This window comes from Pelobates fuscus, chromosome 1 (genome assembly GCF_036172605.1).
Source record: "Pelobates fuscus isolate aPelFus1 chromosome 1, aPelFus1.pri, whole genome shotgun sequence".
Classification (NCBI taxonomy): Eukaryota; Metazoa; Chordata; class Amphibia; order Anura; family Pelobatidae; genus Pelobates; species Pelobates fuscus.
This window is the reverse complement of record NC_086317.1, coordinates 203,125,078-203,150,991: the sequence shown is the minus strand read 5'-3', so window position 1 is coordinate 203,150,991 and position 25,914 is coordinate 203,125,078. Positions and strand designations below refer to the sequence as shown.

The 25,914-nt window shown below is 43.5% G+C and overlaps 1 protein-coding gene across 1 annotated transcript in view; it reads left to right on the top strand.

Moving 5' to 3' along the window:
* Nucleotides 1-25,914, top strand: part of LOC134591172 (lysophospholipid acyltransferase 2-like) — a 58,107-nt gene that overhangs the window by 12,221 nt on the left and 19,972 nt on the right. Inside the window, exons 2-7 of the mRNA XM_063444449.1 lie at nucleotides 8,571-8,716; nucleotides 13,289-13,366; nucleotides 13,450-13,539; nucleotides 20,938-20,993; nucleotides 21,841-21,895; nucleotides 21,985-22,114. Of these exons, the coding sequence (XP_063300519.1) occupies nucleotides 8,571-8,716; nucleotides 13,289-13,366; nucleotides 13,450-13,539; nucleotides 20,938-20,993; nucleotides 21,841-21,895; nucleotides 21,985-22,114 (555 nt within the window). The remainder of the gene's footprint in view (nucleotides 1-8,570; nucleotides 8,717-13,288; nucleotides 13,367-13,449; nucleotides 13,540-20,937; nucleotides 20,994-21,840; nucleotides 21,896-21,984; nucleotides 22,115-25,914) is intronic.

Below are 25,914 nucleotides of genomic sequence, written 5' to 3'. Positions count from 1 at the left end.
GGGATCAGCTGACCTGAAACATTCATATGCTGACATCAGTGCAGGGAGAGGGAACCAGGGATGAGTGCAGCAGGTATTAATTGAAAGGAATTCTGGCCCTGGGACAAGTGTTCAAATACATTTTGGTGGGAGATGCACTTATTTGAAGGAAAATACATTTCTGGTAATTGAATTGTTTTACACAGAGATTATGACATAAGAGAGACGGGGAGGAGATAAATAAGCTGTATGTGTATGTATTAGTATGTATATGTGAGCCTATAATTATATATAATTTATTTATTATTATTTATCTTTATTATACAGTTGAAATCAAAATCATTCAACCTCCTTTGTATAGCAGGTTTATTGTCAATATTTACAGACTTTCAGCTGTTTGCAATGAACAAATTTACCTTTTAATCCCTGAAGGACCAAACTTCTGGAATAAAAGGGAATCATGACATGTCACACATGTCATGTGTCCTTAAGGAGTTAAGGACTGAGCCAAATGTAATGTGATCAAAACAAAACGTAAACAAAATCTGGAATTTGACTATATATCTGTTCAACCGTTATTCACCTCTTTCGTTTTAAGTGCACCCACACTTATTATATATCATTTTATTCAGGGGAAACAGGGCTTTCATTTAACATCAAATATTTAGGTATGAAAAAAAATGGGAGAAAATAAGATTATTTTTAGTCTACGTGACGTTTTAACTGTGAATGTCATAATACTGTTTGCTTTTACAATAAAATACACATATTTGTATTCACCGATGTCTCACGTGTAAAACAGTACACCCTATGTACAGGTTTTATGGTGTTTTGGGAAGTTACAGGGTCAAAGACTTTTTTAGTAACCACTTGGTCACTAACACTGGCCAAAGTTAGTGTAATATTTGTTTGTGTGTGAAAAATGCAAAAAAAACCCGAATTTGAACGCCACATTTGGCCAGTGTTTGTGACTAAGTGACTACTAAAAAAGACTGGACATACCCTATTTGCAATACCTTGGGTTGTCTACTGTTGCAAATGGTATGCTATAATGGGGGTAATTTTTATTCCTTGGCTTCCATACGGTCTCAAAGGCAACAAAGCCATCTGGCGAATTTCAATGTGAAAAAAATTGAAACGCAAGCCTTATATTTGACTCTGTAACTTTTGAAAACACCATAAAACCTGTACATGAGGGGTACTGTTATACTCGGGAGACTTCTCTGAACACAAATATTAGTGTTTCAAAACAGTAAAACGTATCACAACAATTATATTGTCATTGTAAGTGCCTTTTGTGTGTGAAATGTATATATTGTATATATTGTTTTATTTGAAACTGTGTTTTAACTTTTTTTACATTTTACAGGCAGCAGGGGGACTACCTGTAATTACATGCACTCCCCCTGCTGGCACTGCTGTGGACAGCTATGCCGTCCATGTGATCGTGAGGTCCTCGCAAGGACCTCGCGATCACATGGCCCAGAAAGGCCAGAACGGCAGCAGGGGGACTTCCTGGGATGCCAGGTGAGTCCCCCCACCGCAATCACCGGCAAAGGATCGCCGGCGAGTGGATAAGTACATAGGACGGTGGGGACGTGCTATGCCTCCCGCCGGCATTTAGAGCCGGTTCTCCAAGGACGGCATAGAACGCCCGCCGTCCATAAGGGGTTAAGGACGGAGTCAACTGTACATGTTGTGATCAAAACAAAACGTAAACAAAACCTGGAACTTGCGTAATATATCTGTTCAACCGTAATTCACCTCTTTCATACTAAGTGCACCCACACTTATTATATATCACTTTGTTCACAATGTTTTAGTAAAGAGAAACAAGCTTGTTAACTGGGTTAAACGGATAGCAGAATACACCACCCTAAACAGCTCCAGGGACACTGTAGAAACATCTTACTTAGTTAGTAGCATAGTATAGAAAAGAAAACGTGCTGTCATCTGAAGTATGCCTACATAGATTTTAGGGTAGATACTACAAATATATGTAAGTTAAACTATGCATTTTACACCAAGAGTCAATAGCTTGGGAGGTTTCATGCAGCCGGACACTCTTAGTGATGGTCAACCTATCCCCATTGCAGGGAGATCCGAGTCCCATGTTGCCTGTGTCTTCAGACTCAGAGCCGGCGATGTTATCAGGAGATCCTGCATCTGCAGTTGCCTTCCCTCTACCTCACCATCCCCCCGCTTGTCTTTCATGCCGATTCTGAAGGTTATTGGATGCGGGGCTGGACGGTATTTTGCCCTCCTCACGATGCACCTCCGCCACCTCCAGTGTTGGAGGCCTCTATTGGAAGCAACAGGACGTCTCAGGGTGCGGCGGGTCATTTCGAGAGAAGCTTCCACAATCTCAGGTAGGGTCTGTCTGTGCTGCAATGTTCTCCAAAAAGCGTTGAAGAGGGCCTCCAAACGCTGGCGTATTGGAAGCGCTACATCTCCGGGGATAGTGCTACTCATGGCATCCGCCATTTTGGATGTATCTCCGATGGGCTTGCAGGCACTAATCACACTACTGCAGCTCTCTGATGGGCCCTGGGAGCTGTCTGGTTGGAGACTGGGATCACCCCACCCCACCGGTCCAAAGGGGTTAGCAGGGTGTCAGGTGCTTAGTTGGAGCTTTGCCTGCGACGGACTGGGAGATCAGCCGTATTTCCCTCCCACGCCGCCTCCTGGGCCGCACTGGTTCTCGGCATCTGGATCAGCATAGAAGACCGCTGGGTGCACCCCCAGAACAGTCAGTCGGTTTGTGTAGTCAAGATTATGTAGAAAGTTGCATAATTTTAGCTTTGTCAGCCTTAACATGAGTTTTGCTCAGTATTTCTCGAGGAGAACGCATGAGACACATCCAGTCGCCATGATAGTCGGGCCTTTCTGCATGGGCAGTCAGGCAGGTCCATGAAATTGTAATTAATAAAATCACTTGCTTATGTTAAAATATTACATAAATAAACACGTAAAATGTAAATATATATATATTTACATTTTACGTGTATGTTTATGTAATCTTTTAACATAATAAAGGAATTTTACTAATGGATTTTACTACTGTGGATATCGACTATTTTAATGTAGTCGGTGGCTGTTACATTACTGGTGGTGAATTCCCTTGGACGTAAGAATCCATAAAAAGCTAGATATATGGCATATTGGTTATATGTTCGAACAGAGCTGTATCTAACAAGTCGGATAAAGATTTGGAATATTTTTCTGTGGATTTTTGGATTCCCTTTAGCAAAGTTTTTATCTGGTATGATGAAAGGAATCCTGTTTCATTAGGGTGTTGTAATAGCATGTGGTGTTGAATGCCCGTTAGATAAAGTTTGATTGTGTTGAAAGATAATTTTAAGTTAAGGTGGTAAAAAGAAGTGAAGCCCAATATAGTCTCCAAAGCAATCATGTCCTGAACTTGAAATTCCGCTCTGAATTTGGTGAAAATGTGAAAAGCCCTATCAAAGGATTTCCTAGAGTTAACCGAAAGTGCAAGGTGGGAAAGATTATGTGCATGAGTTATTAAAACGTTTAATCAGGAGCATGTCTTGGAATGGAGGGGCAAGGGTAGCCAGACAGGAAGCGGTGGGCTGAGTCTGGAGGAAAGCCTGAAAGCGAAAACGAGACAAGTGAACAGCTGATTTATTTGTGACCCCCGGAACGTGAATACAGATGATGGAAAAATTGGCAAGTGGCCGCTACTCTTGTGAGTCTCCTCAAAAACCTCTTAAATACCAAAGAGGACTTAATTTATCTAGGCCATGGACCCCAGAGTCATTTGTTTTTTTGTTTTTGAATATATACAAGTTTTATTGAGTTTTCAAAGGAAATACAGGCCAAACAATAAAATAGCGTGTTCTCACAAATTAATAGTTGTGAGTAAATATAAACGGAGGCTCGCAGGTCTCCTGCAAGTTGGTATTAAGGTGGACCACGTACGGTTTCCATGCATTGTGCCATTAATCATGCAAAATAGGTGCGTAATGTCATACATATGTATTACTTCACGGCTTTCGAGTGAATCATTCGCTAACCTATTATTGCAGATGCTAGTTACTTCCTAAGTAAGGGGTTTTGGAGCACCCTCTTGGCCCAAAAGTGTGGATGTGTTGTATGTGTAGTCTTTTTACGCAATCCTATGCTAGGATGGTGAAAGTTGGGTATGCAGTATGAGTTTGTCTGTCAGTGGAGAAGCTGTTGTCAGGCATGTAGATCAGTGTGTGAGCTATTACATATGTGTGCTCCATTGCATGAGTCGTCCCCTGCGTTCAATATAAGTTTTTTTCGCAGTGCTGTGGTTAGTATTTTTCTGGAGAAAGAGTAGGGATCTGTCTGGATGAGGGAAAGTGAGAAGATAATCAAGAAGGAACAAAAAGAATGCAAATTAGTTAGAAGTGTGGTGCAGTAGAGAGGAAGGGGGTATGTAAGAGGAGAGAGGGTACAAGAGCAGGATAGATGGTAGGCCGGTGCGCGCGGGTCACCCCGCCTCGCCTCAGCCAGGCTGGTGCCAAGCAGCTTGAGAGGCTCTAACTATGCGTTGGCCCGAGGGGATTTAAGGCCACCGAACATTGTGGTGGGGTGCTGGCTTCTCTGTGATAATTAAAGTAGAAGATAGTATGGGACCGACATGTGAGGCCCTCTCCATGCAGCCATGTGAGGTGAATAACTATGCTTTGGACCGATGGGCGTATACCTCCAAGTATGAGGATGGGTGATGGCCTCGCGGGATCACTAGCCTATGGCATAAAGGCCAGAAACATAAACTATTTGGACAACCTAATAAATATTAATACCGCACTCTGACACACCAAAAAATGTGTCTAATAGAGACAAAAAGTATCTAAATTATGCTACATTTAATCAGTAAATATTTTTCAAGAAATTCAAAATCATATATCAAAATTGAAGATTATGCTAGCTTTAGTGTACTAATAATCTTAATTTTAATAATGACAGGAGGCGAGTTTATTTATAATCTCTCTTTACTAACGCCACACAGCAGCAAAGAAACACATAGAAAAAAGAACCAATCACAAGAGAGTAGGATGTACATAAGGCATAGTGACCTCATCATTTCCTCTTTCAGAAAGCGACATCAAGCGGAAGTAAACATATAACAAGCAATAACAATAACTCCCAAGTCCAGAGAATTCCATACAAACAATGAAAAAGTGTTCAGGGACGAATCAAATCCAAAGGATTAAAATTCCAGAAAGTGTCACGAGAACAACCAAATGTCCTCAGAGACGAACATACTGAAAAGAGAATGTGTGACAGGTTTAGAAACCAAGTCATGAACATGTAAATCCAAGTAACGTACCGTATACATCATCCCATAGGAGAATATTGTAAACTACGATCTGATAACTGAATAACTATAATGTAAAACTCCACTGAGAATTCCAGAGACCCAGGACATACTTGAAAACGAGAGAAATCTCAATGTATCTTTCCTGGTAAAAATTTTTATAAATAAATTAATGGAAATACAATCATTGATGTAAGCACAAAACATGAGAGCCAAACCCACCTTAGACCCATGATACATACAAAGAAAACGACCAGAAAGGGTGGGTAGCGAAGATGGGAGGGAAAATACTCTCCTCCTGTCATTTTTAAAATTATTAGATTAGATTATTAGTACACTAACGCTAGCATAATCTTTAGGAGGCAGGAGGCTTCGTATTTTGCATTTTTAACGCTGAGAAAAGAATATAAAACTAAGGAAGAATCCTAAAGTGCACCAAAATGCCCAGAACTTCGGGGCTACGGGAGAGACCTCTCCGTCGAACGCCCGCACATCCGATACCTGACGGAAAACCACACCAGACCAAGCCTGGAAGTCTGTCAGCAGAATGTCTAGTCCCATAGAGAAAATGGAGAACGACCTCCACATCCCATAAGCCAGAGGTGGATGTCACTGAGTAGTTGGTACACAAGAGGATCCCAGTCCGTCAGGAGTCCTCAGGCCAGAACACGGGCCGTTGATCCGTCCCAATCACCAAATAAGGGATCACAGTGCTGAACACCAGTCAGGCCAGGAACATCCAGATGGAGAGGTAGCAATGTCATATCCCTTGGGCCCAAGAGACTCCCAAGAGGTTCCCAGAAGCCTGCGATAGTCAACCGATCTGCCAAGAACCCCAAAACGAGTCCAGGCCCCTAGGAAAAGATGATGTGGTTTCCCTTTGGGTCCATGAAAAATAGTAGGATATGAATGTAGAAGGGGGAGATCCTTACCAGTCAGCCCCGTATGGTCTAGGAAAACAAGGTTACTGCTGTCACAGTGGGATGGTCAAGGTGTTGCTATACGCCGAACAAGAAGATGGAGAATTTTTGCAAACCTTGGAAGTAGGGAAAGCATATGTCCCTCGGGGAGGCCCGGTCGGCCGGAGCGCGTTCACCATCGTGCACCACCGTACACTGTGCCAAGTGAAAACACCAAATTCAGTCATTCAAATGACATGCGTCTCCCCCGGGAGACGGGCTGATCTCGGGGTTCTGCGAGGAAGGCAGGAGTCGAAGAAGTCTTTCATGCTGTCCGATAGAAGACGGGAGTTGGTTCCATCCAGGCGGGTGGTATACCTGATCGTCGAAGCTTTGGCCATTTGTAGTAGGATGCAACAGACTTAGTACTTCTTTACCAATCTACGGATATTGAAGTATTGCACTAAGAATTCTAGGTATGCAACATAAAGGGTCACGGTGGTGCCGTGGAGGACCGTGTGAATATTCACAAGGCGTGGAATCGCTTACGAATCTTACAAGCGGATCATACAAAACATGAAGACTCTAGTCAGACCTCGGAGAATCGTGGGTGTTGACCAGTCTTCAGTTCCCTGAATCGATCGGAGGGAGATCGTCCAGAAAGATAATACCTCGCGTCCAGAAAGATAATACCACACGTAACTAATCGTTGTTTTTGGTAGTTTATCTAGGCCCTCAAGGGTCCGAGTTGAGGGAACAGGGGAAGAGCTGATGCCTGGACGTGTCACAGGGAACCTATATAATGTCGCCAAGAGGGATGGAAAAAATTGGATCTGAAGACATGACATGTCTTCAGATCCAGTATCGCAAGCCAGTTGGCTACATGAAAGGGGTTCTAATTAGGTTTTAATGCCTTCCACGTAGATGCGATCGAATGTCCTGTGGATGTAGTAGGAAGTAAATCGATAGTACCCTAGGGGCGTTCCCCTGAGGAAAAAGGTACCTAGTGCATCTGTGCGTTCCGTGTTCTCTGTCCGATCATCTGGAGCACCAGAGGCTGACTCTCGCTCTACATGGGCAATAGAGTCAGCGATAGCGGAGTACCGGGTCAGAAGTCCCGAAGTGGTTGGCGACAAGCTCTGCTGTCAACCGGTCCCAAAGAACATCCTTTATATAGGTAACCGCGTAACACCTCCCTCCTGGAGGTTTGGGTACTGATGGAATTGGTGTGCCTTGTGCCTGGGGTTCCAATAATTTGGCACCCAGATCCGCCAACCATCCATCAGTACGGAGGAGTGCTGCTATGCGCGTCCCATAGGAGAGGCAAACACCAGGGTTTCTGGCGAAAAGCGGGTATATTTCTTTAAACCATATGTCCTGGGAGTCCTGGTCAGCAGCTGCAATTGCCTGACACCGTACAGTAAGACGAAGTAGAAACTCAGTCAGGGGTAAACCCCAGGTGTATAGCAGTACAGCAGGTGCTCATCTACTACCAGTTGCTGGGATGTTTTATTTCAGTGTTTGAGCTATTTTAATTGCTTTTGTTGTATTTTTCATTGCAAACAGCTGAAAGTCTGTATTGTTTTTAATTTTTTTTTACAATCAACCTGATTTTGTATGGGGGTTGAATAATTTTGATTACAACTGTATGCACTAGGTAGAAGGCTAGTTTATGATGCACAATTGTGTAATTGTATTTCTGGTTACCTGCAAATATAAGCATGGGTGTCTGTGTTAGTATTAGTGTATTTCCATTTGCAAATGGGTGTGTGCACATTTGTGTACGCCTGTAAAAAGTAATTGAAAAATGCATAGCGTGTAAAGCATTAGCAAACACAAAAATGTGTTAATGATTGTGTTTGTGGTAAGATGTTATCAGCACAGCATGGGTAACTTCTTGTTCCTGGATACTGACATGTGTTAGCCCCCTGTTACTTCTATGTTTTGTTTAAATAATATACAGCACTGTGGATTATGTTGCCACTTGATAAAATATTAGTGATAATATTTATGTATGTCTTTGTGTGTGGGTAGGTGCCATTTTGGCATAAATGTGGCTGAGTAACTCCATCCTAGAACTGTCACCTTTTAAAACAATGTCGAACCTTGGGACAAAATAAATGAAGACAATATTTGTATACATTCCACTCCGGTACACAGCAGCATATGCAATGGATACCTGAGATGCCTTCTACTTTATCAAGCATGCCTACATCAGACACCTTGGAGTATTTTATGTAATTAACCTCTGAAATATATGATGTTATAGATTGTCCATGAAAAGTAATGTGTTATGAAATGTTTCTTTTGCCTATTGTTTAATACTTTTTACACTGTATTGTGTGTCGAGAGCCAGCACTAACCAGCCTCCTCTCCTGCAGCGTATCTTCCTCACTGGGCAGTTGTTATCCCTGCTGTTTGCCTTCCTGTTTCGCTGGTATGTGTCTCCGTCGACATGTGGTCCAAACCTCAGACACGGTGTTGCCTTTCTGCTGGGCATATGTCTATCCCTCTACTGCTTTGGCTGGTGAGATACAATGAAGAACACTGCTATTCTTTAACTGAACACTAGGCATCAAGTAAGTGCCAGAGTGGCACACTCATGCATGCCATTGTACAATGTCCTAATTTTATAACTACAACTGTTTCCTTCCTAAATGGCAGCACTATGCAGTCAATTTGTCAGTGGTTTCTATATGTTTTATTAGTGTAATGCAAGTGCATATTTTTATAATTATTATTACCACTGTTGATGTTAATAACAATGTTATTAGTTGTTTTATGATATCTAATTATACAACTATCCATTTGATACTACAGGGAGTGCAGAATTATTAGGCAAGTTGTATTTTTGAGGATTAATTTTATTATTGAACAACAACCATGCTCTCAATGAACCCAAAAAACTCATTAATATCAAAGCTGAATATTTTTGGAAGTAGTTTTTAGTTTGTTTTTAGTTATAGCTATTTTAGGGGGATATCTGTGTGTGCAGGTGACTATTACTGTGCATAATTATTAGGCAACTTAACAAAAAACAAGTATATACCCATTTCAATTATTTATTTTTACCAGTGAAACCAATATAACATCTCAACATTCACAAATATACATTTCTGACATTCAAAAACATAACAAAAACAAATCAGTGACCAATATAGCCACCTTTCTTTGCAAGGACACTCAAAAGCCTGCCATCCATGGATTCTGTCAGTGTTTTGATCTGTTCACCATCAACATTGCGTGCAGCAGCAACCACAGCCTCCCAGACACTGTTCAGAGAGGTGTACTGTTTTCCCTCCTTGTAAATCTCACATTTGATGATGGACCACAGGTTCTCAATGGGGTTCAGATCAGGTGAACAAGGAGGCCATGTCATTAGATTTTCTTCTTTTATACCCTTTCTTGCCAGCCACGCTGTGGAGTACTTGGACGCGTGTGATGGAGCATTGTCCTGCATGAAAATCATGTTTTTCTTGAAGGATGCAGACTTCTTCCTGTACCACTGCTTGAAGAAGGTGTCTTCCAGAAACTGGGAGTTGAGCTTGACTCCATCCTCAACCCGAAAAGGCCCCACAAGCTCATCTTTGATGATACCAGCCCAAACCAGTACTCCACCTCCACCTTGCTGGTGTCTGAGTCAGACTGGAGCTCTCTGCCCTTTACCAATCCATCCATCTGGCCAGGGGCGTATTAGCCGCGAGGCAAACAAGGCATTTGCCTTGGGCGGCATTTTCCAGGGGGCGGCAAAAAAAGCCGCCCCCAAATGCCCAAGGCAAATGTCTTGTTAGCCTTGCGGCTAACAGACATGCCGGCGGTCGGGCGGCGCTGGCGGGCGGCGCTGGCGGGCGGGCGGCGCTGGCGGGCGGGCGGGCGGCGAGGGAGCACTTCCCCTGAGCTGTCTGCTCAGCTCCCTCGCCAGCCGCAGAGTGAGGCTGGGAGGCGGAGCCGGAATATGACGTCATATTCCGGCTCCCAGCCTCACTCTGAGGCGCGCGAGGGAGCTGAGCAGACAGCTCAGGGGAAGTGCTCCCTCGCCGGCCGGCCGCCCGCCATGCAGTGCCGCCCGATCGCCCAGCAGCCACTGGACCACCAGGGACGAAGAGACACCCCCACCTCCCCAGCATTCCCAAAGGTAAGGAGGCTGGGGGGGGGGGTTAATAAAAAAAAAAAAAACGTGTTAAAAATAAATATACAAAAAATGTGTTAAAAATAAATTTAAAAAAAATGTTAAAAAAAAATAAAAAAAAAAGTGTTAAAAATAAATAAAACAAAAGTGTTAAAAAAAAAATAAAAAAAAAGGTGTTAAAAATAAATTAAAAAAAAATGTGTTAATGTGTGTGCGTGAGTGTGTGTCTGTTAGTGTCTGTGTCTGTTAGTGTGTGTGTGTGTGTGCGTCTGTTAGTGTGTGTGTCTGTTAGTGTGTGTGTCTGACTGTGTGTGTATGTTAGTGAGTGTGTGTGTCTGTTAGTGTTTCTGTCTGTTAGTGTTTCTGTCTGTGTCTGTTAGTGTGTGTGTCTGTGTCTGACTGTGTGTGTATGTTAGTGAGTGTGTATGTTAGTGAGTGTGTATGTTAGTGAGTGTGTATGTTAGTGAGTGTGTATGTTAGTGAGTGTGTATGTTAGTGAGTGTGTGTGTCTGCTAGTGAGTGAGTGTGTGTCTGTTAGTGAGTGTGTTTGTCTGTTACTGAGTGTGAGTGTGTCTGTTAGTGTGTGTGTGTGTTTCTGTTAGCTAGTGTATGCGTATCTGTCAGTGAATGTGTGTGTGTGTATTTAGTATGCGGGGCGGGGGGAAAGGTTGGGTGGGGGTGGCGCGGGAGGAGGGGGGGCGCCTGAGTTTTGTCCTGCCTAGGGCAGCACAAAACCAGGATACACCACTGCATCTGGCCCATCAAGACTCACTCTCATTTCATCAGTCCATAAAACCTTAGAAAAATCAGTCTTGAGATATTTCTTGGCCCAGTCTTGACGTTTCAGCTTGTGTGTCTTGTTCAGTGGTGGTCGTCTTTCAGCCTTTCTTACCTTGGCCATGTCTCTGAGTATTGCACACCTTGTGCTTTCGGGCACTCCAGTGATGTTGCAGCTCTGCAATATGGCCAGACTGGTGGCAAGTGGCATCTTGGCAGCTGCACGCTTGACTTTTCTCAGTTCATGGGCAGTTATTTTGCGCCTTGGTTTCTCCACACGCTTCTTGCGACCCTGTTGACTATTTTGAATGAAATGCTTGATTGTTCGATGATCACGCTTCAGAAGCTTTGTAATTTTAAGAGTGCTGCATCCCTCTGCAAGATATCTCACTATTTTTGACTTTTCTGAGCCTGTCAAGTCCTTCTTTTGACCCATTTTGCCAAAGGAAAGGAAGTTGCCTAATAATTATGCACACCTGATATAGGGTGTTGATGTCATTAGACCACACCCCTTCTCATTACAGAGATGCACATCACCTAATATGCTTAATTGGTAGTAGGCTTTCGAGCCTATACAGCTTGGAGTAAGACAACATGCATAAAGAGGATGATGTGGTCAAAATACTCATTTGCCTAATAATTCTGCACGCAGTGTAAGTGGCACAGTTTCAGATATAAGTAGCCATTTTACTAACTATCTGCATCTCTATATTACATCACTTATATTTGTTTTATTTTCCCCTTTTTTGATTGGTTCTGTACAGGTGGATTTACATTGTAGCATTAGCTGTTTCTTGATTAAACTCATATTGAATTGCCCACTTTTCTCCCACTATATGTCTTTGAAGATCAAATGCAAATCTTAGTGCTAATGAATGCTTGTTCTTTGAAAAATCCAATATATTTGATTACCAAATCAGGTTGAAAGGAACACTATAGTGTTAGGAATTGCAGTGAAAAGCTGAATTTACTTACGTTTTCTCCCTCGCTTTGCTGGTCGTGCCACGGCTGACCCAGCCTCCATTACTGAGAACATCAGTCTTTATGATCTCAGCTAATTCAATGCTTTTTATAGGAAAGCATTGGGAGGCTATCGTACATGCCCTGCAAAACGCTGCACTGCGCCAATCAGCATATCCTCATAGAGATGCATTGAATCAATGCATCTCTATGGGGAATGTTCAACACTTCCCTGCAGAGCAAAGAGACGCTGAATGTAGGTGCAACGCTAAGATAGCAAGCAAATCTAGTGGCCTTCTGAGTGACAGCCACTAGAGTTGTTACTAGGCAACAAAAACAAGGCAGGTGTCACGGTAATATACCCCAACACGCAGGAATAGTACAGATAGTCAGGAGACAAGAAACCAGGGGTCGTCTTACCGGACCTTAGAATGGCCGGACTTGACGAGAATAAGCAAGACAGAGTCTAGAACAAGCCGAGGTCAAGGGAACAGAGAGACAGCGTAACGTAGAACAAGCCGAGGACTGGTACACAGAGGACAAAACAGCGGATAAGCAAGCAAGGATAAAGAGAGAGCGGAGTCAGGAACAAAGCCAAGGTCAAGCACCAAAAAACCAACTGAACGATACAAGCACTAAAGGGAAACTGGACAGAAACCACGATAGGGCAAGGAGCAAGGGAAACAGGTGAGTATAAATACCCTAAGGTTCACTTTGATTGGCCCCTGTCATATCCACGCCCCCAAAACGTGAGTGTATGGGGAATGTGGCCTGACAGGGGCCAATGGGAGACTGATTCTAATTTAGTCTCCCACTGTCCCTTTAAGAGCGCGCCCGAGACGCGCGGCGCGCTCTTAGTGTCGGGCGGGACACGTGACCGCTTCTCGCCTGGCCTGACTGATCATATCGTTGGCTGAGCCGCGCGCGGCTCGTGCAGGAGCAGGACCGCGCGCGGCGAGAAGAGAGGACCCCGGCCGGCCCCTGGAGAGGGTAAGTACCGCTACAGCAGGGTGTACATGGAACAGCTTGCAGGGACAGACTATAGACACCAGAACAACTACATTAAGCTGTAGTGGTCCTGGTGACTATAGAGTCCCTTTAAGGATGCTTTGTTGTTGAAAATCTTGCACATTCTGATAAAGGATAATATGTTTGTACTTCTCCATTGTTGTACTGGTTGTTGTGCCCCACCCTTAGCAATCACACTCACATGCTTTCCTCTATTTTTATCAGGCTTGCCTTATTTCTGATAGGCGAGGTGGTCCTTGGGTATCTCTTACTTCTCATTGCTGACCCAAGAAGAGTGCATGTGTAAGTCTAAAAGAAGAATTATTATATATTTAGATATTGTACCCCTGACCCATAATATTGATACCTAATGCGGATCTCCACAGGTTCACGTTGCTGATGAGCATGACATATCTAACAGTTTTCCACATCAGAAGATATTTATACCCAACAGATGAAGAGCTGGACTTCACTGTGTAAGGAAGGCTGGAAAAAAATAGTTGCATGTTTATATGGACAGTGCAATTAACTTTAAAAATGTTGTTATTAAAATTATGACTTTAAAAACTATGGTTGTTGTCACGGCAAGGGTGCATAATTCATTATTGCACTATGGAATATTGTCCTTTAATGTCAAAAGGGGGTAATTTGATTGTATGGAAGGTCAGAAGGTTTATAGCCTTAATTCCCCTTTGAATCTGGGACCCCCCACAGAGGTCAGATGACAGAAGGGGTAATGTGTGAGATTCTACACTTGAAAAGCCTGAATGTCTGGCTTCAGCCATATGGCCTGTACTTCTTAATTGATGGGTCAATCTCTTTAATATGTTAATGACCATTAGCCTTGTTCCAGTATCATATCCAAAAGAAGAAACATTAATATTTTTGCTATATTTGGAATGTGACAAGCGCCATCTTCTAAACAAGTCCAAACATGTTTGGTATAACCATAGGGGAAGGGTATGTGATGACCACAATATTGAGTCGCAAGTAAGGTATGTGACATATCCATGTAATGGAAAAATAATAACAAGTTCGTAGATTCAATTATTATTTATGTGGCAGGTACATAAGAGAAGATAGAACCAAATGTTTCCATTTGGATTGATGTGGGTCTGGACACAAGGGCGTGGTCACTTAGTGTCTCTATAGATAAGCCTTAACTCCACCTCTGGGTAAGGTGTGGTAATCCACAGGGTATATCTCTAATGATAAATGCCACCCCATTTATAAAATGTCTTGATGGTGGCAGAGTAAAATAGTAATATTTATATTATTATGCTTAAGTGTGGGTCGTGTTAAGGGGGATTTTATCATTATTTCCGTTCTAGTGCAGACAAATAATGAACTTTAACCCTTTCACCATCATAACTACGTCACTCACACTCTTCAAGTAGGGTGTATTCGTGACAGTTGTTATATCAATGCTCTGTGTTTAAACAAGCATTCCTCTATAATAGCATTGTTGTGGGCACTTCTGTACCCAGTGCAGTAATTATGTGCACAGCACCCCATATTTGACTTATGTTTGTAGCAGGGTTAGGTGGACTTGGAATGGGAGGTTTAGAGTAGTGGTGTTTTGCTTTCTAAGAATCGTGGGAGTTACATACAATGATTGCATGTCATTACAGTGGATAAGATGGATTTAGTGTTAGGTGGCTTAGGTTTGTTTGCCTGGTGTTTTTTTTTTTTTTTTTATAATTCTTTATTTTTGATATGCAGGTAGGTACAACAGTGCCTGTATCGCCACAACAGCAGCTGCAGGCTCGCTTTTTATGGTCATAGCATAACAATATTGTGGCATGTTGGATTTGCATACATTTTTTAAATAAAAAGTAACGATTCGAGATATAAGAGTTTGAGTATTAGTTCTCAGGTGTAATTAGTACATTATTGCACTAGGCTTAACAATTGAATCTGGAATAAGCTGTAACGTTAAGTGGTAACTAGAGATGTTAATATCTGTGATGAGTGATCTAAGGCATATAGTGTTATCGCATAGGTTTTTAATTACGGTAAGTAGCTGGGTCTCAGGCTATTCATATATGTCCGATTAGATAGTACTATAGATTCTGCATTCTATGTGGGTTAGCTGGACATATGAGTGATTAGGTAAAGACAAGATTACAGACATGCTTATAGGATGCAAATTGGGAAGGAGAGAGAACATGTAATAGGAAGCATTTTGTATGTTTTATAAGCTTAGCTATACAGTAGTTTCAACAGATTATAACTAAGTGAAATAAAATAAGAATAAGAAAGGCTGAACATTGTTAGGTCAGTTGTGCTAGTGTAAGTATAACATGTTGACATGTTTCATAATGTGGCAGTAGCTGGGTACTATAAGGTATATATACGCATCATGCTCTGTGTGTAGGCTAGGAGGCATTTCATATTACATAACATCGCTAAAACCTGTTTATATTGTAAAGTAACATCGCTATTTTCTCTAAACATAGTGAACTTATGGTTCTGCAAATAATAGCTAGGTATCATACCACTGGCTACAAGTTCCATCATAAATGTCATTATCATCACAGGGCAATGCTGGCTTGGGGCAAAATCTGCGTGTGATGTGCTCAGGGGCGTACCTAGAGCATATGGCACCCGGGGCGGGTCCTAGTTTTGGCACCCCCCCTGCACTTTAAAATGTACAAAACACCCACATTTTTTTAATGTATGTAGCATTGAGCAGTGCTTGCATGTTTCAATGTAAGCATGCTTTTGTATGGAGTAAGTGTGAGTGAATGAATGGGTGTGTTTGTATGTAGTGTTGGCATTTTAATGCAGGCATGCTTTTGTGTGTAGTGTTGGCGAGATGCAGTGGTGTGGTTATATATAATGGTGATGTTTTAATACAGAGGTGTGTTTGTATGTAGTGTTTGCACTGGAATGCAGGGATGTGTTTGTGTGTAGTGTTGGCAAGATGCTGAGATGTGGGATTGCCATATTTAAGGACACCAAATAAGGGAGCTATCTGCTAAACAGCACCCTAATTTGGTATCTTTACATATGGAATCTCACATAAGGGCACCAATTTAGGGAATTCTCTACTAAATAGCTAAAAGATCAAAATTTAAAAAGCCTTTTTCTTAATTCTAATCTTTAGGTTGTTTAGTAGATAACTCACTTATTTGTTATCCTTATGTGGGATTGACATATTTAAGGACACCAAATTAGGGAGCTATCTACTAAACATATACACAACCACAGATATACAAACGCATTTAGTTATTAAGAGGTCCAACCAACCTCCCTACCTTACTCTGGGAGTGACAAGCGGTTGCTGCTGGGCTGGGATCTCTGTGCTCTTCCTTCACAGCTCACTTGCACGACCAGTAGTGATGCCGATGCCAGGATGATGTCATACCCCGGCTGCCGGCTTACTGCAGGGCGTACACAAACTCCTATATGGTCCATAAAAATGTTTAATCTCACTGCCTTCCAGTATATATCTGTCCTATCTGTCTGGGGGAATGTGACAACGTGGATGTATATGTAAGTGGGTGAGTATTACTATCAGGAGAAAGGTATATGGCAGGGTGGGACAGTGTGGTGGATACTATGACAGTGTGTGCCACTGCACACAGTGGATTGAAGGAGGTGACTGCAGGTGAGGTGGTGAGTATATGGTGTTTTATGTCACGGGTGGGAACAATGGGATTGGGTGTTATATGGAAGAGAGGATATTATGTCAAGGCAGGGCCAGGGTGTATGGCAGGGTGTGTATTATGATACGGTGGAGGTATATAGCAGGGAGGGGATTATGGCAGTGTGGGTATTATATGACATGTTAAAGGGGTATATGCCAGGGTGGGAATTATGACCAGGTAGTGGGTTTATAGCAGGGAGGATATTATGACAAGGCAGGGGTGTATATGGAGGGGGTGTATATGGCAGAGAGGGCAGGGGTGTTGAAATTTAAAAAAAAAAAAAAACTACTTGTCCAGGGACTAAAGTGTTTGCCCAATCTACTTGTCTGCCGTGACAATCTACTTGTCCTGATACAAATCTTTATTGATAGTAATTTAGGAGACAGACCTGGTGTAGGGGTGATAGGGATGTAGTATGGGTAAGACACATAGTGTGGGGGTGGGATGTAGTGTGTGTAGGGCATTGTAAGGCACATAGTGTGCTGTGGGATAGGGTTGGCAGAGTGAGGAGGGGACAGGTGGCAGAGCGTAGGAGGGAGGGGCTGACAGAGCGTGGGAAGGAGTGACAGGTAGCAGAGTGAGGGAAAGAGGGGTTGACTGGTGACTGAGGGAGGGGGTGACTGGTGACAGGGTGACTGAGGGGGGTGACTGGTGACAGGGTGACTGAGGGGGTGACAGAGTGACTGAGGGAGGGGGTGACAGGGTGATTGAGGGGGGTGACAGGGTGAAGGGGTGACAGGGTGAGGGGGTGACAGGGTGAGGGGGGGTGACAGGGTGACTGAGGGGGGGGTGACTGGTGACTGGGTGACTGAGGGGGGTGACAGGATGACTGGGGGGGTGACTGGTGACAGGGTGACTGAGGGGGTGACAGGGTGAGGGGGGGTGACAGGGTGACTGAGGGGGGTGACAGAGTGACTGAGGGAGGGGGTGACAGGGTGACTGAGGGGGGTGACTGGTGACAGGGTGACTGAGGGAGGGGGTGAGAGGGTGACTGAGGGAGGGGGTGACAGGGTGATTGAGGGGGGTGACAGGGTGAGAGGGTGAGTGGGGGTGACAGGGTGACTGAGGGTGGGGGTGACAGGGTGATTGAGGGAGGGGGTGAGGGGGGGTGACAGGGTGACAGGGTGACTGAGGGGGGTGACAGGGTGACTGGGGGGGGTGACAGGGTGACTGAGGGAGGGGGTGAGGGGGGTGATAGGGTGACTGAGGGGGGGTGACAGGGTGACTGAGGGGGGGTGACAGGGTGACTGAGGGGGGGGGTGACAGGGTGACTGAGGGAGGGGGTGAGAGGGTGACTGAGGGAGGGGGTGACAGGGTGATTGAGGGGGGTGACAGGGTGAGGGGGTGACAGGGTGAGGAGGTGACAGGGTGAGGGGGGGTGACAGGGTGACTGAGGGGGGGTGACTGGTGACTGGGGGGGTGACTGGTGACTGGGTGAGGGGGGGTGACAGGGTGACTGAGGGGGTGACAGAGTGACTGAGGGAGGGGGTGACAGGGTGACTGAGGGGGGTGACTGGTGACAGGGTGACTGAGGGGGGGTGACAGGGTGACTGAGGGAGAGGGTGACTGAGGGAGGGGGTGACAGGGTGATTGAGGGGGGTGACGGGGTGACAGGGTGAGGGGGGGGTGACTGAGGGGGTGAGAGGGTGACTGAGGGAGGGGGTGATAGGGTGATTGAGGGGGGTGACAGGGTGAGGGGGGGGTGACAGGGTGACTGAGGGGGTGAGAGGGTGACTGAGGGAGGGGGTGACAGGGTGATTGAGGGGGGTGACAGGGTGAGAGGGTGAGTGGGGGTGACAGGGTGACTGAGGGAGGGGGTGACAGGGTGATTGAGGGAGGGGGTGAGGGGGGGTGACAGGGTGACTGAGGGAGGGTGACAGGGTGACTGAGGGGGGGTGACAGGGTGACTGAGGGAGGGGGTGAGGGGGGGTGATAGGGGGACTGAGGGGGGGTGACAGGGTGACTGAGGGAGGGGGTGAGGGGGGGTGATAGGGTGACTGAGGGGGGGTGACAGGGTGACTGAGTGGGGGGGTGAGAGTGAATTTACAATAATATTTTCTTACCATGATTCAATGGCTGTGCAGGAGGTGCAGGCAGTGCAGGAGGTGCAGGCAGAGTGGCCGCAGGGGAGAAACCTTGCAGAGTGCACGCTCTGCGCCCCCTGCTGGCACACTCAGAACACAGGCTGATGACTCAGAACACAGGCTGGGAATCCCCTCCCTGTGCTCTGACTCACTCACTGAGCGCTGGAGCCGCGAGGGAGAGGACGACCAGCAGGAGGGACAGAGTGTGGCACCCCCCTACTGGATGGCACCCGGGGCGGACCGCCCCCCCCGCCCCCCCCTTAGTACGCCACTGGATGTGCTTGAGGCATCTGTGTCTGGGTGGCCACTATGAGGATTCTGGACAGTCCAGGCTCAGAGTGCTCGTGTAAGGCGAGCTAGCGGTCGCTTCAGCCGATGCCTAGCGTTGGTAAGCCCTGGGTGTTTTCCTTGTTTATCTCTCCGTCGTTGACTCTGGGTTTGCTTTCTCTGCTTTGTGGGTCAGCTCCAGCGGTGCTCCGCAGCGCGACCAGCCTCTCAGTCGCTGGAGGTGTAGCGTTCTTCGTGTGAGGTGTGTACCTGCTGTGTTGGGTGCCGAGCCTTTGATCGGGTGAGTTCCTTGCTTGCGTCGGTTGTTTTGTGTTGCCAGGTGTTTTATTTTGCGAGTAGGAGAATGTGCCCGTTAGACTTGGCACCGTTTTTCAGCTTAGGGCCTGCAGATGTCTGTGTTGCCGGATGGCCATTTTGGAGGTTCGTGGTGTCTGCCTGTAATAGCTGCGTCGCGCAGCAGGCCGTATCCACGATATCAGTTATCTCTGCTTGACGGTAGGATTCTCCTCTGCTACGCAAAATGTCCTTAAGGCTTATGCAGAGTCAATCAAATAGCATCTTGGTTATGCCCTGTGTGCCAGCAGCCCCAGCGTGTCTTGTGGCTGGATCGCCTGCTTGCAATCCTGGTCGTCGTGTCCAGTGGGGACCGGGATATCCCCCACCGGTCCAGGGGGGGGGGGGGCTGAGTGGAAGATGAATCGCTTGAGGGCTCTCGCGCCGAGGAGAGCGGCCACCTCCCCCCGGCTTCAGGCCCAGTACGCCGCATTTGTATCTCTGAGCTCCCGGCCTCGACAGGCCCCGGGGTAGTATCGGTGAGTTCTGGAGGGCACCCCCGACGTGGGTGGCGCACCCCCGAGCGGCTTTGGGCTATTTTGCGCTGCTTTTGCCCCGGTTTATGGCCTCGTGTATTTTTACTTAGTATAAGTACATTTGGCTGAAAGACCAATTTAGGTCTTTCAGCCTTTTGGTAGATAGTTCCCTGATACCGTGGGAATGAAATTCCGATACGAACAAAGTCCGGAATTGCGTCTTAACATGAATGAACAAACTGTTCTCATTCTGTTAGGATGAAATTAGGTGCTTTTGCCGGCGTTCTGTCTAAGTGAAAGGACGTTTGGGAATACTGACAGGCAGCATCGCAAAATCACAGAGGAAAGATGAGAATGGTGGGAAAATTGCTCTGACCACCGGAAATGGAGCACACTTTTTTCCTTCGCTGGTCATAGATGGTCAGGCGTAGGAAACCTCCATAAGCCAAAGTAGTCCCTACTTTGTCTTATGTTTTAAAGAAAACTAGAGCAGACCGGAATAAATGAAGAACAGACCCTGACAGAGGGAGAGAAGAGGAATCGATAAAAGAAAGGTAAGTTCAGCATGAGAGTGCCGCTTTAATACTTATAGTTCAAATGTACAAAGAGAAAAATGGTGTGAGTATAAATACTGAATACACACTTAAAATGCTAAATATTGCATGACAGCTTACACAGCGATATATGATTTAAGGATACTATTAGGTAAAGGGACATCGCTCAGAGTCTTAGTTACTGTTCAGGTTTCAGGGTATAGAGACCCTGGATTGAGTATGAAGGAATAGTTCTAAGACAACCTCTGCACAACTCAAAATAGATTGGGTGCCTACCATACCTAGAGGGAGTAAGGGTAATGGCTGAAGCCCAGAGACAGAAAAAACAAATAATGTAATTTACGTGCTACCTATTGTGAAGTGAGAATTTAAAAATAAGGTTTATCTTAAAAATAAAATACACCAGAGCTGCAAGATTTATGTTATGCTCTTTTTATTATAATTTAAAAGCAGAACTAAACATGCAAACTCATTTCTGTTTTTCAGGCCTTTGATGATGTTGACACAGAGAATCAGCAAAGTGGCCTTTGAATTTCACGATGGTAAAACATCTGCAGTTCTGTGTGAATGACATACTGCTTAGAGAGGAAGGGGAGAACCATAGATTTTATGTTGCTATTATCACATAGCTGATATATATATATATATACTAAATAGTGATAAACTAAATATCAGATTGCTACATATTTTCAATATATATCAAAATAAATGGTGTTCTTCATTTTAGCTATTTTTTGCAAAATGGGATCTTTGGCATAAAATTTTACTTTGATTTTTATTCCACTAGAATCTGATGTTTAGTTTTGCTCATAAACCTGATTTTCCATTGCAAATGAAGGCAGCTATAGCAAGAGAAAAATTGACATGGTAGGCTCTTTTTATTTAACACCAAACCCAACCTTGTGATAATTCGCTTTAAAATATTTCTTTGAATGGATTATTAAAATGGATTAATAGAAATATCACTGTATATACGGAAATCATGAAACAGAACCTGAAATGTTGTGACATCATTTGCAGAACCTTGATATAAACATGCAGCTACCATATGAAGGTCTTTATTCAAGGAGATTGCCAATTTACGCATTAACTTGCCCACATAAAAATCCCATAATATAAAGAATTATCCCCATTACAGTGCAAATCTAAAAAAAATCTATTACACATTATGATGACAAATATCTTCATTATTGTGAATGTGAACAGGAAAAATAAATATTTAAGCAGGTCATTAGAATAGAGAACAATAATAACATTACTGTTCATACATTTTGCACAGACGTGTTAGTTTCTGAGCTACACTAAGGATGTTGAGGAAGCTCAATTTGGAAAAAAAATTGTATGTTTGGCAGTTCCATTGTGAACTATTTTACCTTCTTTATGATATAGGCACTGTTCGGACCGACCAAGTGCTTAGCCCTTCACAGAAACGTCTTTCTATACAGTAAGTTTTAGTTATAATTTATGCCGTTGCCATACCACAATTTTCTCTTCCATTTCACAATATCTTTTTATATTTCTTTCTGTCTTTAGGTCTCTACCACCTTTACTTACATACCTCAGCTATACCCTTGGGTTTCTGGGCCTGTTGGCTGGTCCCGTCTGTTCATTCAATGATTACCAGATATTCATTCATGGTAATGAAAAATGGAAGAACCCAGGGGTGAGTGATTTTTTTGGGGGGGATGCATTATCACTGTGTTTATTTGTATTATATATTCTATTTCTTATAGGCAGCACTCGGCATGAGATATAATATTATAGGCAGTACCTACTTGAGATATAATATTCACAAGATATCCTTCAGAGCTTAATAAGAAAGGTAGGAAAGGATGAAAGGGATTAAAACAATTATTTTCAGTCCTTAGAGTGACTGAAGTTAATGGAACAGTTTCAATGAGGTTTAAAAACAGAACACAGAAATACTGGCTGGCAATGTGAAAATACAGGCAATGGTAAGGGTTTCAGAACACATAATGAGCAAAGTTAAGGAGTTCAGAGAATAGAAGACTCAAAATTAGTGGAATCATATAATCAAAACACCAATGCACTCAGAAACGTATTTAAGGATTGCAAGAACCATCACAGAGCAAGACCCACGAAGTGATGCAAGCATGATTGCTTCATCACTTTGGCTTCTCCTGTTTAATTACGGGGCAAAATACCACGGAAATCATCTGCAGAACAGATTCAATGAGACTGATGATGACAAGAAGTCACAAACAAGATCTGCCATAACTGGAAGATGCCAGGAACAATCCAGCATCAATCAGACTTGAAGTCAAGGAGCTGCAATTTGGGTGGCATTCAGTCTAGGTACCTTAGCATAAGATTGCAGTAGCCCAAATTTATACGTATAGTATAAAATTTATATTCTGAAAAGGTCCAACAAGTTCAAGTTTTTAATTTCTGCCTTGAACATAATGATTATAAAAGCCAATTTATAGTGATTTCCAACTGTGCTGCAAAAAATGCAAAAAAAGTCCAAACCGTTGTGGCAGTTTGATCTCTAATTCAGTCAACCCTGCATATTAGCTATAACCAACCTGAAAATCCTGTTTGACTAATTAGCATCATATTCGTTTTCTTTAAAGATATCTACCAAATCTGATAAAACAAACTCTCTAGGCCAAAGGTGGGCAACCTTTGGCACTCCATATGTTGCGGAGAAAATCTACCAAAATTATGGCAAAGCATTAGGGGAACTGTAGTCCATGACATCTGGAGTGCTGAAAGTTGCCTACCTCTGCTTTAGGCACATATAATTTCTACTGCTAGACAATACCACCTTTCTTCAAGTCTGAGAGGATGGCGTTTTGTCATTTGTACAGCTTTGTTAATGAACAGGTCACTAGAGAGCTGATTGTATAATCATATATATTTGTACAATATTTTAATTTCTCATGCCATTTAAACAGGAACTTTGTTTAAAGTAAACAAATCCCTTTGTAGAGAAATAAAATCCTGCTCAGCCAGTATTATCTTATCTGGTTTGTGTCATCTGCAAAAGCTGGCAGACTAAAACATAAACTGGATTTCTGAGCATTCCATGCACTAAGCAATATCCTGACACTGCATGCTCAAGTACTGTGATTACCTTTTAATAAAAACTGATCTTTAAAAATCAAGTTAAAAACTATAAAGGACAATGATGCCGCTGACCTGAATGCACGTTGTAAAAAAAGATGCTGTTGTTTTTGAGAGAGAATTTACCTACTTGAGATTGGAGGAAGTTGTTCATAGCACTTTGAAACAAGGCACTTTATAACCCAAACTCTTCTTTAAACAAGCTAAATATTTATCCTCATTTAAATTCAATACAAATCCTCATAGATTGTAAACTCGTTTGAGCTGGGCCTTCTTCATATACCCTTTTCTAATTCTAAAGCACAGCAGCACATGTTGGTGCTAAATCCATGCTAATACTTATTTTATAAGAAAAATATAAAATAACTAATCTTTTTCAATCCAAGTTTTTAAAAGATACAAATAATGATCGGTCTGTACCACATTAGACTACACATATCACTGAACAGATGACATGGTATCACAGGCATTTTGGGTTAATAAAGTCAAGCCAAATGCTCACATGATCTCTAGCTGCATGGAATTGACCACATGTCTGCGCCTGTAAAAAAATATGCATCACATTTTCCCCTAGCACAGATACAGCACACAGGACCTCAATTCCACTCTGCTTGCTGTATCCTGTCTTATACCACACCCCTGGCACTTATATTTTAGGACATCAATGCTCAGACTCCAGCCCCACAGTTTCATTACAAAAGGTTATAATAGTGTTGCTATAAATCAGTAATAGCTAACCTTTTCACCCTAAATGTTTCTGAACTACATATTCCTTTGATGTTCGTACAGCCTTACAGATGTCTGAGAATCATGGGAAATGTAGTGCCGACACATCTGCGGAAAAAGCTTGTCCATCACCGGGATGACGTAATAGCATTAAGATCCAAAAAACTATTATTCATAGCCCTGGAATATTACTGATAGTCACCAAACATTGGGACATAATCCAGCAAAAAATGACCGGATTTCATCCAGAATGGCAATTCTCAGATTTATTAATATTTACCAAATATGTAACAATAGTCCAGATGCACTAAATTTGCCAACCCCCACCTATTGGTGTTGGCTCCAAAAAAATAAATGATGGGAGAGGGCATGCCATTGTCAACCCCCACAAATAGCAAATAGTGGCATGTCTTCCACCCCGGGTGGCTAGCGGTCCCCAATCCCCTAGCCACCACCTCATTAAAAATAAAGAATCCTACCTACCTCCTCACTCTAATAATAGTAAGGGAGACAATAAAACTAATACCTGTTAAAAAATTGTACTTACCATCAGAATAACACTTTCTTCTAACTTCCTTTCCTTGGCCCCAGAAAAGGCCAAATTCAAATACATAAATCCAGACACAACTAAAAAAAAAAAAAGAAAAAAAAGAAACCCTATTTGCAAAAATTTCAAAAAACATCATCTTCACCCTGCAAGGGCATGAGCTCTCAGGGTGGGAAAACCATTTATAAAGGCTTTCTATTGTCCCCTATTACAGCTATAAAATTACAATGGTACGTAATATCAGGAGCTTGAAAATTGGTCAATTGGAGTGCTCTAACAGCCAAATCTGAAAAGAAGTCTGCCCATCCCCTATAATTGATTTGAATCAGGGCCGGACTGGGAAGAAAATTCAGCCCGGGCATTTTTTAATTACAGCGGCCCACTAAAAAGGGGGCGGGGCCAGATAGGGTGTGTTTTAATTATTTGACTACTGGATTTTTTTTTTTTATTGATTTTTATTTATTTTTTTTATTGAAGAATTTTGCTTGGATTTCAACCGTCCAGCAGGATTCGTTTAATCTGAAATACTGACTAAATTAAAATTTGAACAAATTGCAAAATCTAGACATTGTTAAAGAATCACTATAGTGTCAGGAAAACAAACTGGTTTGTTTTCCTGACACTATAGTGCCCTAAGGCAGACCCCACCCTCAGGGTCCCCCTTCCTTGGTGCTGAAGGGGTTAAAACCACTTCAGCTATTTACTTTAAGCCAGCGCCGGGCTCCCTCTGCGCTGGTGATCTCTCCTCCCCCGCCCCCCCTTCCCCCCCAACATCAGCTCCCGAGTGGAGCGGAATGCGCATTCAAACAGTCCATAGGAAAGTTTTCCTATGGACGCTCTGCATGCTGGATGCGAAAATCGCATCCAGCGTCGCAGAAGCGCCTCTAGCGACTGTCAGGAAGACAGCCGCTAGAGGTTGGCTTAACCCTGCTATGTAAACATAGCAGTTTATCTAAAACTGCTATGTTTACATCTGAAGTGTTAAACCCTGAAGGAACTGGAACCCAGACCACTTCAATGAGCTGAAGTGGTCTGGGTGACTATAGTGTCCCTTTAAATAGCGTGAACAGTGCCAGGATTTTGCCTTATTTTCCAGAAAGTGC